This window comes from Peromyscus eremicus, chromosome 1 (genome assembly GCF_949786415.1).
Source record: "Peromyscus eremicus chromosome 1, PerEre_H2_v1, whole genome shotgun sequence".
Taxonomy (NCBI): Eukaryota; Metazoa; Chordata; class Mammalia; order Rodentia; family Cricetidae; genus Peromyscus; species Peromyscus eremicus.
The window spans coordinates 96,263,421-96,280,935 of NC_081416.1; the positions used below are offsets into that span (position 1 = coordinate 96,263,421).

General features: G+C 40.1%; 2 protein-coding genes across 2 annotated transcripts; one reads left to right on the forward strand and one right to left on the reverse strand.

Annotated features, from left to right (window-relative positions):
- Window positions 1–4,941: 4,941 nt before the first annotated feature.
- LOC131910718 (olfactory receptor 52D1-like) lies at window positions 4,942–5,919 on the reverse strand. The gene has a single exon (XM_059262639.1). The coding sequence runs from the start codon at window positions 5,911–5,913 to the stop codon at window positions 4,942–4,944; it is 972 nt and encodes a 323-aa protein (XP_059118622.1). The 5' UTR covers window positions 5,914–5,919.
- A 9,946-nt stretch (window positions 5,920–15,865) lies between these two features.
- Window positions 15,866–16,813, forward strand: LOC131901048 (olfactory receptor 51I2-like). The gene has a single exon (XM_059252361.1). It carries the CDS (start codon window positions 15,866–15,868, stop codon window positions 16,811–16,813), a length of 948 nt encoding a protein of 315 aa, XP_059108344.1.
- The last annotated feature ends 702 nt before the right edge of the window (window positions 16,814–17,515 follow it).

The following is a 17,515-nucleotide window of genomic DNA, read 5'->3' on the forward strand; positions in this document are numbered from 1 at the left end:
TTCAGAGTCAAAATTTGTAACCTGGTGCCACTCAGAAGGACCAGACATGGGTGGAACTGTCTGTGTCCTTTACAGTGACTTTGATGCTTGGGTTTCTGCTCCTTCCCCTGAAAATGCAGGTTGCAATTCTGTCTAAATGTGGTAGGATCCAGAGCTCTCCCCATGCGAATGACCTTTTCCCACAGATGGCTGTTAAAAGGCAATTATATATGATTAACTATGTAGCTCTATGTGACTTCAGAACATTTAAGGCAGGCAAGGTGCTATCTTAAAGATAAGACTGAAAAGTTGAGGAATAAGTATTTTTATTAACATGAATTAATCACACGATTTAGTGGGTTTCATGGGATATTTCCCTACAATGTATCATGCACTGACCATGTCTACTGTCCTTTCTATTCCCTCCTGTCTTCCCCCATCTCCAGTGTCCCTGGTCCCCTTTCCATATGGACTGCTTCAGGAATACATGTGTTCTCTTTGTACTGGGGCCATACTAATCTACTTTGTATCACTCCAGTTTAGTATATATATATATTACCAAAGGAAGCACTAAAATACTTTACAAACTTTAGAAACTTTAAATTGTGTATCCATACGTGTATAGCAGGTGGTGTCTATGTCTGGAGATTTACCTATCACCAGAAAACATTTGAGAAGGCCTCATTGTTTACTTTCAGTCTCTGCAGGCGATGGAACTAAAGTTGCAAAATAAACTCCTGAGAGCTGAGGTTCTAGTCCAAAAGTTTTGCTCTCATCAAACAAAGACTTTCTGCATCCATGCTCTTAGAGAAATATCTCAATTCTTTTTCTTTCTTTTCTTCAAAGTGCCTGCAAAGTAATTCTCACCAGTAATGTATGTGAGTTCCAGTTGTGACTGCCTCTTGCCAGCCAAAGGCAGGGCCATTTTTTTAAAAAATAATTTTTCTTTTATTTAAAATTGATTTTTTTATCATATATTATATTCTGATTATAGTCCCTTCCCACACTCCTCCCAACTCCTCCCTCCTTCCATCCAGATCCTCACCCTTTCTGTTTCTCATTAGAAAACAAACAGGCATGTTAGGAATAGTAATAAAATAATAAAATAAAAAATAAAATAAGTAAAAAGCAAGCAAATTGTAATATGATAAAACAACCAAACAAGAAAAAGAGCCAAAGAAAAAGAACAATAAACACATATAGACACAGAGACACATATCTCTCCATTCATAGAATTCCATAAAAACCCCAAATTGGAAGCCATAATATAAATACAAAGGACCTCTAAGGTTAAGGAAAAAAAATCCTGACATTATGAGACAAAGAACTCCGAAAGATGCCATTGAGTTCGTTTTGTGTTGACTGTCTCTTTTTTCTTTTCTTTTTAAAAATATTTATTTATGCATTTTTTATGTGCATTGGTGTTTTCCCTGCATGTATGTCTGTGTGAGGGTGTTGGAACCCCTGGAACTGGAGTTACAGACAGTTGTGAGAGGCCATGTGAATGCTGGGAATTGAACCCCCAGTCCTCTGAAAAAGCAACCAGTGCTCTCCAGCCCCTCCTCTTCTTCCTCCTCCTCTTCCTCTTATTTATTTATTTATTTATTTATTTATTTATTTATTTATTTATTTATTTATTTATTTATTTATTTATTTATTTATCTATCTGTTGTTCTTTTGAAACAGAGTTCCTCTGTGTAGCCCTGACTGTCCTGGAATTCACAGAGATCTACCTGCTTCTGCCCCCCTCTTCCTGCCGAGTGTTGGGATTAAAGGTGAGTGCCACCACACCTGGTTTTCCTTTTTTTTCTTGATTGGCCACTATGCCAACAAAGAGATCAGTGAGTATATAGGACAAAAACTGATGTTTCATAATTATTCAGAAAAATCACTAAGCCGTTATGAAAGCTATAACAACACGAAGTAGCAGTAAAATCAATCCTGGAGATAGAGGAGGGTCTGACTTCTGGAGTTGGTTCCTTACACCGCCAGTGCTTCCCTTTTTCACAATTTGCCTTATTGCACCTCACACATGTCTGTTCTTTTCTAAGGTATAAAATTTTAATTGTAAAAGAAGAATAAGTTCAAGAGATCTAAGATATAATATGTTGAGCACAGTTAGTAGAAATATATTAAATACTTGAAAATGGCTAAGAAGTGGATATGTATATTCTCATAAATGGATGAAAGGTGTGTGATGTGTTGCATATAAAAATAGCTTGATGACACAATGTACATTTATATTAGAAAAGTGCATTACATTCCAGAACACTATGCTGTACACCATAAATAAATACAACACTTTAATTTTTTTTCTTTTATTTATCTATTCTTTAAGAATTTTACACACAGATACAATGTGTTTTTACCACCACTCTCCCCCTTCGGCTTCTTCTGGAACGGCTTGATTTGGCAGTCATAGCTGCTGTGGGTTTCTGAGGGCAGAGGCCCTCTCATGTCCAGAAAGCATTCTCTCACATAGACCTTCCTACCCTATGGCTCTTGCAATCTTTCTGCTTCTCTTCTGCAATGTTACCTGAGCCTTGGGTGAGGTGGTCCAGCATTTGTGGTCCAGCACTCTTCTCTTCCTAATTTTCTGCACTTTGACTAGTTGTGAATCTCTGTTAACATTCACCCACTATAGCATATGCTTTTTTAAAACTGAACATTTGTGGTAACCCTGCATCGTAAGTCTACAGACTACATATTTCCAATAACTCTAATGACTATTAGCAGTTTTTAGTAATAAAATTTTCTTTTTAGATTATGTAGCACATGCTGTCCTGGAACTCACATTGCAGGGTAGGCTGGTTTTGAAGTAGCAATCCTCCTGCCTCAGCTTCCGTAGTGTTTGGATTAAAAATGTGCAGTTCTATGTTCTGCTAATGAATTGTTTTACAATTAAAGTACATGCATTGTTTTATTCACCATGTTGCTATTACCCACATCACAGAGAATACTTTCATATGAACCAGGAAATAAAAAAAAACTTGTGTTTATTTTTTTATGGAGATATTTCCTTTGTTTTAGTTGTCTGTTACAGATCCCTGGATATATCTAAGATGTGACTGTATGTAAAGGATATTCATTTCAGCAGATTTTTTTTCTTTCTTTGGGTAGATGCTTTATTTTCTTCTAGATACCTAGGCTTAGAATGACTTCACTCTCAGTGACTTATATTTCATTGAGTAAAATGAGACTGCAAACCCTTTTCCTAATTAGTTAACAATTTACATATTGATGGCCACTGAAAATCTAGTTCCACCAACCCTTCCCCATCAATGCAATGGTTAATCTGTCTCCTTGTGGTTTGCTTTGTAGTTCTCTGATGTCTTATGGGCTATTTACCTTCAGTGTGTCTTTTGACAGTGTTCAATATAAAACTTTCACATATACAAAGAAAGAAGGAAACATGGCCCAAACACACATATACACACACATATACACACGCAAGCACGCATGCACACACACATACACACACACACACACACACACACACACACACACACACACACCAACAAATGTTAAGCTCAAATGTTCTTGAGGAAAATAAAATTTGAGTTTACTTAAACAAGAGTTTAACTAGGTATTTAAAAATGTTAAAAGATGTAAAGGGAAGTATGTCTAAAGATATAAAGGAAGGTAAATATGACTTTATTACCAAAGATATGTCAGAGAGGATTAGAAAAAAAACACTTATATTTTTAAAAACCACAAAACCCAAATGAAATTTTCTGAGGCCAGCAGTAGACTGGGCCAAAGACTGGACAGAAAACAGAAGTAGCAAACTTGAAGATTTGTCAATGGATGTTTCCTGTCTAAGTAACTGATAAGAGGAAAAAAAATTAAAGAGAATAAGCAGAGAGCCTCTGAGATCCTGAGACATGCCAAGTGTATCTATGTACATGCATGGATATTGTAGGGAGAAAGAGAAAGTGAAGGGAAACTATTTAAGAATCACAAGCTGAATATTTTCTAAATTCAATGAAAAACATTAATGTACACTCCACTCCACATTTGAGAAGCACAACACCTTCTCAATAGAGGAAGCTTTAACAACTACTTAGTGACTGAAGTCAAAAGAAATTCTGTACAAAGGCAACTTGAATCCAAATAAGCTTCCCTAAATGCTTAATGAGGACGCATATACTATTAAAAAATAAAACTCAGAAGTGAAGGGCAAGGAATGCATTGGAAGAAAATATAATTTTATTAAGTACTCATCGTATCAATTACTGCCTATTTTATATCGATACTATAAAATAGTTCTAATAATTATATGATGGGAGAATACACAAAAAGTCTTATGTAAGTTGTAAAGCTAGATTAATAATGTTTTGAGATTAAATAAATTTTATAATTCACATTTATTTATTGAACATTTTACATTTTAGGGACCGCTCCAGGTTTGGGCACACACTGTGATTTATTTAGTCCTTATCACAATCCTAAAGGTATTTCCATTATCTCTGTTTCAAGTGACCTTACTTGTGACCTTACTTGTGACCTTACTCTGTGACCTTACTTGATGGAGGAAGATTTCATAACTGGCTCAAAGCTGAAAGCCAAGTGAGAGAACATATTCTAACACATGTGCTTCTTCAGATCACAGTCACTCTGAATGCCATTCTGATTTCTTTGTTTTATTTTTCCATATTGTGCCAGTAGACTATTTCAACCTTGAGATGCAGTATTCTCTTCAGAACATACCTCCTCCCCTTCTTCCTTCCCCTCCTCCTAGCAAATGATATCTCCTTCTAAAATGGCAGAAGAAAATGTAATCACCTGTATGTTTAAGAGTGGTGGGAAGAGCACCTTACTGTGATATTTAACAAGCCACATTCACCAGACTATTTCTGTTCCAGAATTTTTTCCCATGTCATGTTGTCATTAACACATCACAGATCTCCATCCACATGACTATCTAGATGACTAACCTGCCCATGTATTTTTTTGTCATCTTCAATCTCTGCTCAGAATTAATACTGAGCCTTTCCCTAAACGAAGCAGTCTTACAAACCGGCTCCGAATCTCCTTGGTTTTTGCTCCATAGATAATGGGATTGAGCACAGGAGGCACCAGCACATAGAGGTTAGCCAGGAAGATGTGCACATGCTTGGGAACTCGGTTGTGACCAAAGCGGTGCGTGAGGAAGGAAAAAAAAGCAGTGGTGTAGAAAACCAGAATGACACCAAGGTGAGAGCCACAGGTACTCAGAGCCTTGCGCCTGGCATCTCGAGATAGGAGACGAAAGACAGCCTGGAGGATGAAGCCATAGGAGATGGCAATGAGAATTGAATCCAGGCCCACAGCCAGCAGAGCCGCAGTTAGCCCATAGACAATGTTGACAGTGATGTTGGCACAGGCAAGCTTAGCAATGCCCATATGCTCACAGTATGTATGAGCCATGACATGGTGACCACAGTAGGGCAGTCGCTTCAGCAAAAAGATGAATGGAGAGACAAGAGCCACACTACGGACTATCCCAGCAAAGACAATTTGGCCTATGACAGTATGATTGAGAATGGTTGTGTATCTTAGTGGGTTGCAGATGGCCACATATCGATCAAAGGCCATGGCAAGGAGGACTGAGGACTCCACAGCATAGATGAAATGGACACAAAACATCTGGGCTAGGCATTCACCAAAGGAAATCTCATTAGCATGGAGCCACAGAATGGCCAGCATTTTTGGTACAGTGGTAGAGCTGAGAGCCAGGTCAGTGAGTGAGAGAAGGCAGAGGAAGAGGTACATGGGAGCATGCAGAGCACTCTCTGTCCCAATGACAAGGATGAGGGCAGCATTACCAAGCAGTGCTATCAGATACATGACACAGAAAGGGATAGAAATCCAGATGTGGAAAGCCTCCAGCCCTGGGATCCCTGTCAGGAAGAGGGTGGCTGGGAGACTGTCACTCACATTAGAGGATGACATCCTTGACAGAAGAAGGGCTCAACCCAAGGTGAAATTGCACACCAGTCCTGTAGCATCAGGTATGTAGTTGATTCACCTAAAATAATGGCTTTTCTATGAAAAATTGTTTTTAAACAGAAAATACTCATTTCTACTAACCAGATTGAGCATCTGAGAAGATGCTGTCATATATAACAGGTTTTTCTTTCTGTGCTCATTATTGATGGTATGCATTTAAAATAAAACCCCAAGCATCAAACTAAATGTTTATTTGTCTGCTCAGCTTAATGCACTTTGATCTATTTCCTACCACTTCCCCCACACACTTTCCTTCTTTTCTGCACACACAGCTAGGACACTGCTTGTTTCTTTTTTCAGCTTATCACAAGCCCAGGCAACCTTTTTTTTTCATTCCTCTCAGATTTTTGAAGTTCCCTGTCTTACTTGGTTCTTAGTCACCTTTTAATTTTATTTTATCTACCACATTTTTAAAGTTGTACTGGGTTGAAATTGTCTTTATTGGGTTCTGATCTCGACCTTTTCATTGACACTGTTGATACCTAGCCTTTGATCAGCTTCACTAAAACAATTAATTGGCAATTCACAGCAACACAGCATTGCCCATTTGGCTCAGTACCTCCATGCTTTAGTACCTCTGTGTCTGAAAATATCGACCTAATTATATGTCTAATAGCTTGTTTTTGTGTCTTACGTGTTAGCCAACCTGTATATCTCCATCTGCTTCAGGAGTATCCATAGTAATTTAAATATGAAATACATCACACATGTTAGATGTGGCTACAGCACTCTCAACTACTTCAAAGTCAGTATATGGTTCTGCAAACCCACAAGGGCAATGCTAGATGTGATGAGCAGGTACCACACCAAATGCTAGTAAAATAAGATGTAGACACAGGGTGGATATGCCAGGTGTGGCCAGCAAACAAAGGTATCCTACAGAATGAGATGTTTTTGTTGCAGAAGGATAGTGTGTATTGTATGTATCTTCCTTCAGTGACACATCATATACCCCCAGATATCTTTTTGTTGAGTATCAAGAAATTTGAACCTTAATTCAGACATATGAATTTTGTATGGCTATTTTCAAATCTCTGTGCCATCCTGGTATATACAGCAGCGGAACCCCAGCTCATCTACCCTTTGATTTAATATACCAAGTGAACCTTACAACCTTGCTGAGGTTTTGAATTCTTTCTGAATTGAGAGTGACAACATTTGGTTTGCCTACCTCATACAGCCTTTTCGCATTGAAGAAAATAGTTGAGTAATGGGGTAAAAGTTTTAACCCCAGGTCAATGCTTGCAGCCCTTCCCATCAGGCAGCACTGTGGGATCTCTGCCATACTGCCTGCCCATTTTTCTGAGACAGGACTCAAGAAAGTGTTACTCTTCTTCTTCTTTTTAAACTTCTCTTTATCTCTTTTTTTGGATACTGTCCAAAGATTAAACATACCTTCCCCTGCACGTTGGGCGTTTTCATTCTTTCTCTGAAGCCACCCTCTTATTTTGCCATGGCAGCTCATTGACATTCACTACAAAAGACATGGCTTTCTCTCTATCCGCTATCTCCCTCTGGCAGATGCTTATACTGACAGCTTGCCTAATCTGCTGTTTTTCTCTTAAGCTCAAATAAAATTATCCTCAAACCTAAAAATAACAACAACAACAACAAAAAGAAAAAACCATTCAAATGGTAGAAGCAGCACCTCTGTATCTCATAAGCTCCTTGCTTCAGATCAGCAACCAGAGTGGTGGAGTTTAAGCATTACTCTTACCTTGATCTTTGCAGGTCCAAGCTCACAGACATGAAGTGATAAGATGCAGAGCCTAGCACTGTCAGAATTACAATCAGCTCTCAGGTGTCTGGATTCAAATGTTAGCATTTCACTTCATTTAGCTGTTGATTTAGATGGTCAGCACTCAGATACCAATGTTCTTCTCACATGGTACTCTATATAAATATCTGTATCTATTTCTGAAATCATTCACTGTTTTAAAGAGACAGATAAAAGGAGGCAGGGGGAGAGAGAGAGGGAAAGAGAGCTTGTTTGTCAGAAGATTTTCTCTGATAACCACAATTCCTAGGGGAAAAACACTTGGACAGTGGAAATCAGAGGCCTGGTCTTTCTGTAATGTTTTCCTTTTAGCTTATTGTTGCCCCAAGAGAATACTTCACATGGTAATTGTAAGGAGGATGCTCTTCCATGAGTGAAAATGGATGGAGACTCTGGAAAGGTGGAGTACAGATAAATCTGTATTCCAGGGGAAATTTGGAAACAGATACTGAGTTGCAGTAGCAGTGTGCTCTCTGAATGGCAGCATGCTTCTGAAGTGGTTCAATGCAGCCTTGCTATGAGTCACTATGAGTTTTGTCCCTTGATTTATTTTGGATCTTAACAATTGAACCCTGACTTCTTTCTTTGAACAACCATTTTTAGAGACTCTAATACTAAGGCATACCTATTGTAGACTGGCATGTGTAGGCTTTAGCTGTGGTGGGTTGTCATGTGAATTTGAGTCTTGTGAGATATGAGCAGCAGAACAGCCATGTGTATAGGCAATGTGTAGGCACACATGATGGTTTGTTTCTGGATATGAAAGGTGAGTGTGCAATCTGGATATAACTGTCTATCAAAAAGGAAGCTCTGAATTCCTTCCTTTTTTTGTTCAAAGCATGTGGTTTTGTATAGATTGAGATGCACTCAAGTTTAAAATGAGCCCAGGTTAGTTGATTCTGTGGGTTTTCTTGTGGTGCCCTTGACACCACTGGGTTCTACAATCCTTCCTCCCCATCTTCTGCAGCCTTCCCAATAGTCATACTTATTTTCTCATCTCTTTCCCCCTCTTCTCTATAATAGTGTTGGTGTCATTGAATTTCCTATGTACTGTATGCTATGGTTTCTATGGACACAGGTCATCCCTAAGGCCGTGTGCTAAGGAATGATCATGGACACGTGCATGCTCCCTGACCATTAGCCTTCATTTCACAAAATATACCTTAAAATTATTAATATTTTCAGAAACAGGGCAGGAGAGTATTGAATCAAGTTCAAGGCTCTTTTCAGTGCAGGACCCTTTGTAGTTTCAGGTTATGAGGCATAGGTGTGAGCCATGTTGGTACTATGGTCAGATCTTCTCATGTTTCTGATATTGTATTAATAAATGCAACACCTAAAATCTCACAAATGATTCAGCAGATTTTTAAGGAGGAAATATATTCCTTAGTATAGTTTCCCCTTCAATTCAAATATAATCAATGGTAATGAATTATGAAAGGGTAGATTTGTTTTTTCACTTTCTTCTTCCTCTTTATTTATTCTTTGTGTCTTTCACATCATGTCGACCAGTCCCACCCATTTCCCCCTCCCCCAGAATAAAACAAAATAAAATTTAAGAGAAAAAAGGAAAAAAAGAAAAAGGGAAAATCTCATCATGGAAGCTGCAGTGTGACACAGTGAGTCATGCAGTAAAGCCCTTTATCCATCCATTTTTACATGCAGGCATTCATAAAAAAGAATCATTGGTTTGGTTTAAGGCCCTTGGTCTCTGCTACACCATTGGCTTTCATTGTGACTCTTCCTGGACATCCTGTTGCTGCCCTGTGTCATGGAGATCCTGCAGCCCTGGATCCGAAGGATTGACTCCTCCACCTTCCCCATGCTCCAGTAGATCACAGATGGGGTGGATGTTGGAGTTGGCCAACACATAACCCTGGTTCTGGGACTGGGTAGTTGCAGGGTTAGTCAGCCTGCCAGCTCTTCCCTGTCCTCACCACCAGAGTGAGCTCTCAAGCATTGCCCTGGCTAGTTCACCCCTTGCATCTATGAGCAAGGGGCAGGCCCAGCTCTCCCGCTTTTGGTGTCCTTAGGATTGGTTCTCCCATACCTACACCTTCAGGGCCAGCTCTACTGTGTTACCCAGGTGAGGTATAAGGCCTACTCTCCCAAGAGCTGCAGTAGATGAGGGGTAGGGACGACTTTCCCACTCAGGGCTAGCTCTTCTACCTGCCTCTTCCCCTGCCCATGCCACCACATGACAGATGAGTAATGAGGATAGCTCGCCCATGCTCACAACATTGGGACTGGCTCACCCATACCTCTGCCAACAGGTCAGCTCTACTGTGCTACCCAGGAGAGGTGCAGGACCCACTTTCCTGAGTGCTGCAACTGGCAAGGGGGAGGGTCAGCTTGTTATCCTCAATTTAATTTTTCAACAGTTACACTCTAAGAACAGCCTTTTAAATATAAATAACTTAGAGGAGAGTGGAGAATGTTTGCAATGTTGTCGACAATGGTGTAAGCATAGTGGGTGACTTCTGAGACCAGCTTCTGCTCTCAGCAAGATTAACTTGTTTTCACATGACTGGATGCTTGTAGCCAAGTTTAATTCTAATTCTAATAATAATTCTAATGAAACATGCTAAAAGCTGTTTATTTTTTATACCAGGAATTGTTTATCTGGAAGTTTAGGCTTTGTTTCTCCATCGAATAGCTTCTTACAATCTTGTCTGGATAAATCTTGCCATCCAGCCTCCATTCATTATGGAGTTGGTAAAAAACAAGAAAGAGACAATGACTTTTATGTCTACCTTGGCCTCCCAGTCTCTTCGTGGCCACCCAGGGTCGAGAGAAAGGAGCCTAAGCCCTATAAAAGTGTATTTATAAACTACCACAGCCTATTTCTCATGAACATCAAACTTTTGTTCCAACAGTGTAGCTCACATCAAACTCCAAATCAGAAGAGAAGTGAAATCATGCTTTATTTAAACCCTAGAGACCCTCCAAATGAAAAACTCTCTTTAGAAATACAATAGTTTTCTACAAGTACTCACCTACCATTTAATATGGCCTATTAATGTCTGCAGTATTTTTGGGTAGTTGGGGGGGTCTCAGAATTCTTGATTGAGATCCACCCCCAAATGTACATTTTGAATTTCAGCTCATTGTGTTTAGAGAAGTGAAAATGTTACCCAGTAAAATGCCTGAACTTTGCTGGACAGACAAAATAGACTCTTACAAAATGACTGTTACTTAAAAAATGTTATTATATAGTTGCTCCAAAAGAAGCACCTGATAGGGCTGGAGAGATGGCTCAGCAGTTAAGAGTGTGTTCTGTTCTTGCTAAAGAGCTAGATTCAGGTCTTAAGACCCATGTGCAGTTGCTCTCAACTGCCTGTAATCCTTATTCCAGGAAATCATACACCTCCTTCCGTCCTCTGCAGGCACCGCATGGTAAACATAAACTTACTCAGGCATGCATATATTCATATACAAACAAACAAACAACCTGAATACCTACAACCAAGAGGGAAATCAGCCTGTGTTTAAAATTTATATGTGATGTATGTTTCATAGTCAGTGACTTATGTCTGAACAGGGCAAAAATACTATAGAGTAATAAAAACTATAAACAGTTTTTGATATGTGCTTTTTATTTTGTTTTGTTTTATAAGAATGATAAACTGCAGAAAATAGCTCTATCTCTATCTCTCTCCATGCCCCCCTGCCGCTCTTCTCTCTCTCTCTCTCTCTCTCTCTCTCTCTCTCTCTCTCTCTCTCTCTCTCTCTCACACACACACACACACACACACACACTTAGCATATGGGTTATCTGGCTGGCTATTTGACTGACTGTTGTCTGTTTGTGGAAGCAGACACCAGGGAAGAGTCCAACAGCTGTCATTTAGAAAGCCAAATTTCCCCATATTGCTCCCAATATTTTTGCTTGGTCACAGAAAATTAAACATCAAAGGAACACTTACAATAAGAACTTATTATTAAAATAATGTTAATTTCATTATCACTTGATTTTTTTTTAGCATTGCTTATACCTGCCCTGAACCCTGAAAAGATATGGGTCCCCTTCATTTCTTTTATAATGACAGTATTAAGAAGTAAGAAGAGAGATCATCTTTTACCCCAATTAGGGTGATTGATTTTTGTTTTTTAACAAAACAAATCGCCTGGCCTGATAAGACAAGCCCACAGTGATTTCATGTCACAAACATCTTGAGAGTAAACAAACACTTTCTGATTAAATTTAAATCCCATTCCACAAGATGAAACCCATATCTGGCACCGTTATCAGGCTAAGAACCTGTGACTAGACACATCATATGTCCTACAGGAGAAACTACTACTATTTCTCTGCTTAAATAAACATAGTATTGAATAGAATTTTAAAGACCTCATTATGCCCATAGATCAATGCATTGCTCAACCTTCATCAGAAAAGTAGATGGTGATTAATACAGAGACTCAACAACTAGCCAGAGTGCAGAGAATAAGAGACAGCAGAACGTTCTGCCCTGAAGGGAACACACACACACACACACACACACACACACACACACACACACACACACAGTATATATATATAATCTCACATGTCTCCCAAGGCTCAGAGATCTACTGTAGAAAAGGGTGTGGAAAAAGTGTTAGAGACAGAGGTGGGGGATAACTAAGTATGCTTTCTAGACACAGTAAGGCAGCTGCACATATAAACTCACAGAAGTTGGAACAGCATATAAAAATCTGTACAAGCCCAAGCTAGACCAAATCTCAGCATGGAGAGAGAAGCTGGGCACAAAATCCTATGCCTAGCCATGGAGCTATTGGCAATTGTTAGCTGCTGGGGGAGAGAGAGATGGTTTTCTCTATGAGGGTAGCACCCGCTAAGCTGACCACTCTCCAGTGGAAGACCACATATCCAAGAATAAAAAGGACACAAAGTTAGATCAGTTGGGAAGGCAGCATGGATCTGGAAAGAGCTGAATATGATCAAAAGACATTGTTGTGAAACTCTCAAAGAAGTAATAAAAATCCCATACAACAGGTACTGATGAGTGTAGGGAGAGAGAGGGACTCACACCTTCTGACAGGAATATGAACTAGCATGTCTATTACAGATACTAATACAGAGTCCTAAAATTCTAAAACCCACCCTATGATCTCTATCTAGGTATATTTCCAAAAGAGATGACATCTACATAACAAAGAGATGCACGCAGGCTCATGCATATTTCAGCATTATTTACAATTAAGGCATGAGATCAGCCCAGGCACCTAAAAGCTGCCAAAGGAAAAACAAAATATATACCATATATGCACAATAGAATGCTTATTCAGCTTTGGAGAAGGATGAATTCTTATCATTTGGAACAAACTGAGTATAACTAGAAGGCACTAAATGAAATAGCAGTGGATTATTTATTTATGGCGGTAGAGTGTGGCTATGTTTCTCTCATGCTGGCCAAGGCCTTAGACTCACCCAGGGTGGTCTCCAATTTACAGTCCTTTTGCCTTTGTCTCCCCATGCTGTGATTGTAGGTTTGCATTATCACGTGTGTCTGTTACGTGTCATGATGATTGTAAGTGAATAAACAAATGGTCTGTGTTTGAAAGCAGCCTTGTCAGTTGGTACTTAATAATTTTGAGTGTGCTTTGACTTTCTGAGCCTGAAGCTTTCTCGTGTGTGAAGGGGGAGGATTCCTTGTCTGTGGAGTTGGTTGTGGAGACTAAGTAAGGCAAAGTCCTTAAGCTTTGGTGAAGTTCAGAGGAGACTGAACACACAGGGCATCACTGATAAGCGTTTGTTTCTATTGCCTATAAGATTAGCTAGCCCTACAGGAGGGCTTCTGCTCCTCACCTGGGAAGGGGTCTGAGAGTGGGAACTAGGCTTGGGGGAAGGGCTCTGTGGAGCTGGAGGTGAGGAAGAATAAATTATATTTGTATATCATCATTTACTAGTGTTGGGCTCCTTGGTACTCAGACTCTGATCCGACACATTGTTTTCAGGACCCCAGAAGTCATGAGGAAATACAACAGGTGCATGTAAGCTCTGTTTGACTGGGAGGAGAGAAACTTTGGTCATGGTCTCTGAACAGAGCTCTCAAGTACCTAAGGGAATAGATGGCAGGTGGTAAACAGCAGGGTCTCGTGGTGAAGAACCTATTCCCAACAGTGTTTGGCTGAAGAATATTAGGTCTTGCTGTAGGCCCTCTGTTGCTCAGAGGTTGAGAGGTGGCGCCTGAGAAATTTGGCATGAACATGGGTTCTTGCATATCCTTTACCAGGCCTGAGGTGAGTACAGCACACGACGACACCAGGGGCATAAGACAGGCTGAGGTCTCGCCTTGCAGCTGTTGGTGATTTTATTTGTCTTTCTCTTCATCTTTACTTTCAGTGTTGCTCTTGCTGTTTTCCTAATCTTTCTTCTCCATCTTGCATCCTGTATTCTGCATTTCCTCACTTGACTGTTTCCCTTTTCATATTATTTCCTCTTTAAACAAAAGCAAGAACATTTTTGCTGGGTGGTGGCGCACACCTTTAATCCCAGCACTTGGGAGTCAGATGCCGGCAGATCTCTGTGAGTTTGAGGCCAGCCTGGTCTATAGAGTGAGTTCCAGGACAGCCAGGGCTACACAGAGAAACCCTGTCTTGAAAAACCAAACACCACCACCAAAAAAGTAAACAAACAACAAACAAACAAAACCATTTGATTTCAGTCTTTCTTCCTCCTTTTCCATTGTTGTCTTTCTAACTCTTTATCACTTCTTTCTTCCCCTGTCTGGTTTTGTTCCTTGGTGTAAACACTCGGATAATTACAAAGAAACCAAAGACACTAGTGTGAGCAGGGCCGTGGGGGCCTCGTCATCTTCTCTGGTTACAACAGGAACAGATGTGAGTGCCACTCTTCTGCAGAAATAGGCTTTTACTTAAGACAATTTTAGATTTCCTTAAAGTGGAATGTATTCCATGGTGGAATGAGACTAGGGTGTTTAAGAAGTCTGTTCACCTTGGGACAGTCTCCCCTAAAATCAGTAGTGCTCTTTCTTTGCATGGCGCAGTCAGGGGTTCGTTACACTCTAAAGATTTCTCTGAGCATTTCTGGTCTGTCATTCCTACCTCTTCAAAACTAATGCTTTGAAGCATTTCATCATTCATTTGTGGGTCCTTGGGATTCTTTCTCAAATCCTTGTCCCCCAACAGGTAATTTCCTCCTGATATCTAGAATTAGCATTACCTGATAAAATGCTTAACTTCTGCCACAGAAACTATATTTCCTGAGGGTTGTATAGAGTAGTAAATATGGAAACAGTATGCTATTCAGTGATGGATATGTATGTTAACGATTATTTGTGAGACACAGAAATTGATCTGGCCTCCGAACTCTGAAGTCACTTTTTACTAGGCATTAAAGGTTTGTAGGCTTGCCGTAGAAATGTTACAAAGATTGTTAAATGCAGTTTCTTTCTCAAATGGATGATCTAAAACATATATAGGAGAGGAAAGAAGGAAGATGTAAAGTGATGTCTCTCTTTTACCACATCTTCTCACTGGGCTGGTGTAAGGTAGCATTTCTTATCTCTTATACCTGGGGAAATTTGACATTCTAATAGAGGAACAGCAATGGTATGCTATGAATATATTAAAGCATGTGATTTTTTTTTAAAAAAATTAATTTATAGGAAAAAACCTGGAGATTGAAGTTGGGTTAGAATGGAAGTTCTAGCCATGTAGCTTCTTTATCAAGAAACCAGGGTAATTTACTTCCTTTATTTGGACACGTGTTTCCTTATTTTTCAGAATGGATGTTTAATTTCCTATAGATCATCTTAGGTCATGGTTGTGAAGTATGAGGAATATGGAAGTGGCTGGCTGAATGACCATAAAGACCATATTCAGGAAGCTACTAAGAAAATGAGATGGTCAACTCCCTTGAAAAGATTTCCAATTCAATCTTCTGAAAGAGCCCGAGAAAGAAGCTTCTTCTCATAGGTAGAGTATCACAACTCTGTAGTTCCATGGACTTCAGAGATCATGTACACGTGCAATCATTATGAAAACATCAGTGTGCTGCCTTTCCCTCCACAGGGATAGTAGCAGTACTGGACACATGGTGTTGTTTTACAAAATACACATCTGACTGGTGACAAACGACCTTATTCTCTCATGGGCAACTTCAGGATCAATGCCTCTGACGCTCCCAGCTTTATTCTGACAGGCTTTCCAGGCATGGAAGCCGTGGAGCTCTGGCTATCCCTCCCTTTCCTTTTATTCTATGCCATCTCCATTGTAGGCAATTCCTTGATCCTCCTCATCGTCAAGGAGGAGCAGAGCTTGCACCAGCCCATGTACTACTTCTTGTCCCTACTGTCTGTGAATGACTTGGGTGTGTCTTTTTCTACCTTGCCGACTGTTCTGGCTGCCCTTTGTTTTCATGCCCGAGTGATCCCCTTTAGCGCATGCTTGGCCCAGATGTTTTTTATACATCTCTTTTCTTGGACAGAGTCTGGCATTCTTCTAGCCATGAGCTTTGATCGCTATGTAGCCATATGCAATCCATTGCGCTACGCCACGGTGCTCACCAATGCCCGAATTGTGGCGATGGGCTTGGGAACAGTCCTCCGCAGCTTTGTTCTCATTGTGGTCTTCCCAATACTTTTGCGTAGACTTCCCTTCTGCCACCCTCAAAACATCCTCTCCCATGCTTACTGCCTCCATGTGGACATGATTAAACTGGCATGTACTGATGTTTCCCTCAATAGCCACTATGGGTTGTCCATTGTGTTACTCACCTTTGGCCTGGACTCGGCACTCATCCTCATCTCTTATGTGCTTATCCTGCGATCAGTGCTGGCCATTGCATCTCGGGAGGAGCGCCTCAAGACACTCAACACATGTGTGTCCCACATCTTGGCTGTGCTCATCTTCTATGTGCCCATGGTCAGTGTGTCCATTGTGCATCGTTTTGGGGCTGGCTTACCTCATGCAGTCCATATCCTCATGTCTATTCTCTATCTCTTTGTGCCTCCCATGTTAAATCCTGTCATCTACTCCATTAAGACAAAGGAGATACGGCGGAGACTTCTCAAGATGCTTTTCAGGGTCAAGTTGTGACTCTGGCATAGATAGAAATGGTATATAGCCTAGTGTTGGAAGTATGGACAGCTAGGCAACAGAATAGAGCAAGATTAACTAAGGGATGTGAGGTGTGTGCTTAAAGTTCCAGGATCACTGATAAGAAGTTTAATCTACATTATTAAGTTAGTACCTGCTGACAACATTTGGGGTCGGACCCAGAACTTAACTTGGTTAACTTTTCTTTGGAGACAGAAAGTAATCTTGTTTTAAAGATAACCAACAGCACTTTTACCATCACAGCAAGAGAATGTTATTTTTTAAAGAAGCCAAAGACTAATATCAAAATACTTGGTGATGTTAAGAGACTTGGAGGGATGTGCATGAAAAAGATAAAGACACAAATAGGGGTTACTGTGAATTGGGCTGGGTCATCCATTCCATGAAAGTTAAAGCAGTAGTGATTTGATACCTGGGGTCTGAGCAGTTGTAGAGCTCTGGTGTTTATTAAATCGTAATTTGATTTTAGGATTCCTTGGATGTTTTCCCCACACATGGGAGACCAGAGGTACACCAGCATTTAGTTTCACCTCATGGAAGTTAACAACCTTTTGCTTATAACTCTGGTGATGGTTCTGTGACACTTCAAAGAGTAGAAACCCTTTGTGGCAAGAGTGTTGTGCTGTTCTGTCCATCAACATTAGACTTGCCATGATCTTTCTTTCCATTGAGATAGGATCT

Bases quoted from the DNA above. Each gene is read 5' to 3' on its own strand.
- LOC131910718 (XM_059262639.1), bottom strand. From the start codon at position 5,913: ATGTCATCCTCTAATGTGAGTGACAGTCTCCCAGCCACCCTCTTCCTG.
- LOC131901048 (XM_059252361.1), top strand. From the start codon at position 15,866: ATGGGCAACTTCAGGATCAATGCCTCTGACGCTCCCAGCTTTATTCTG.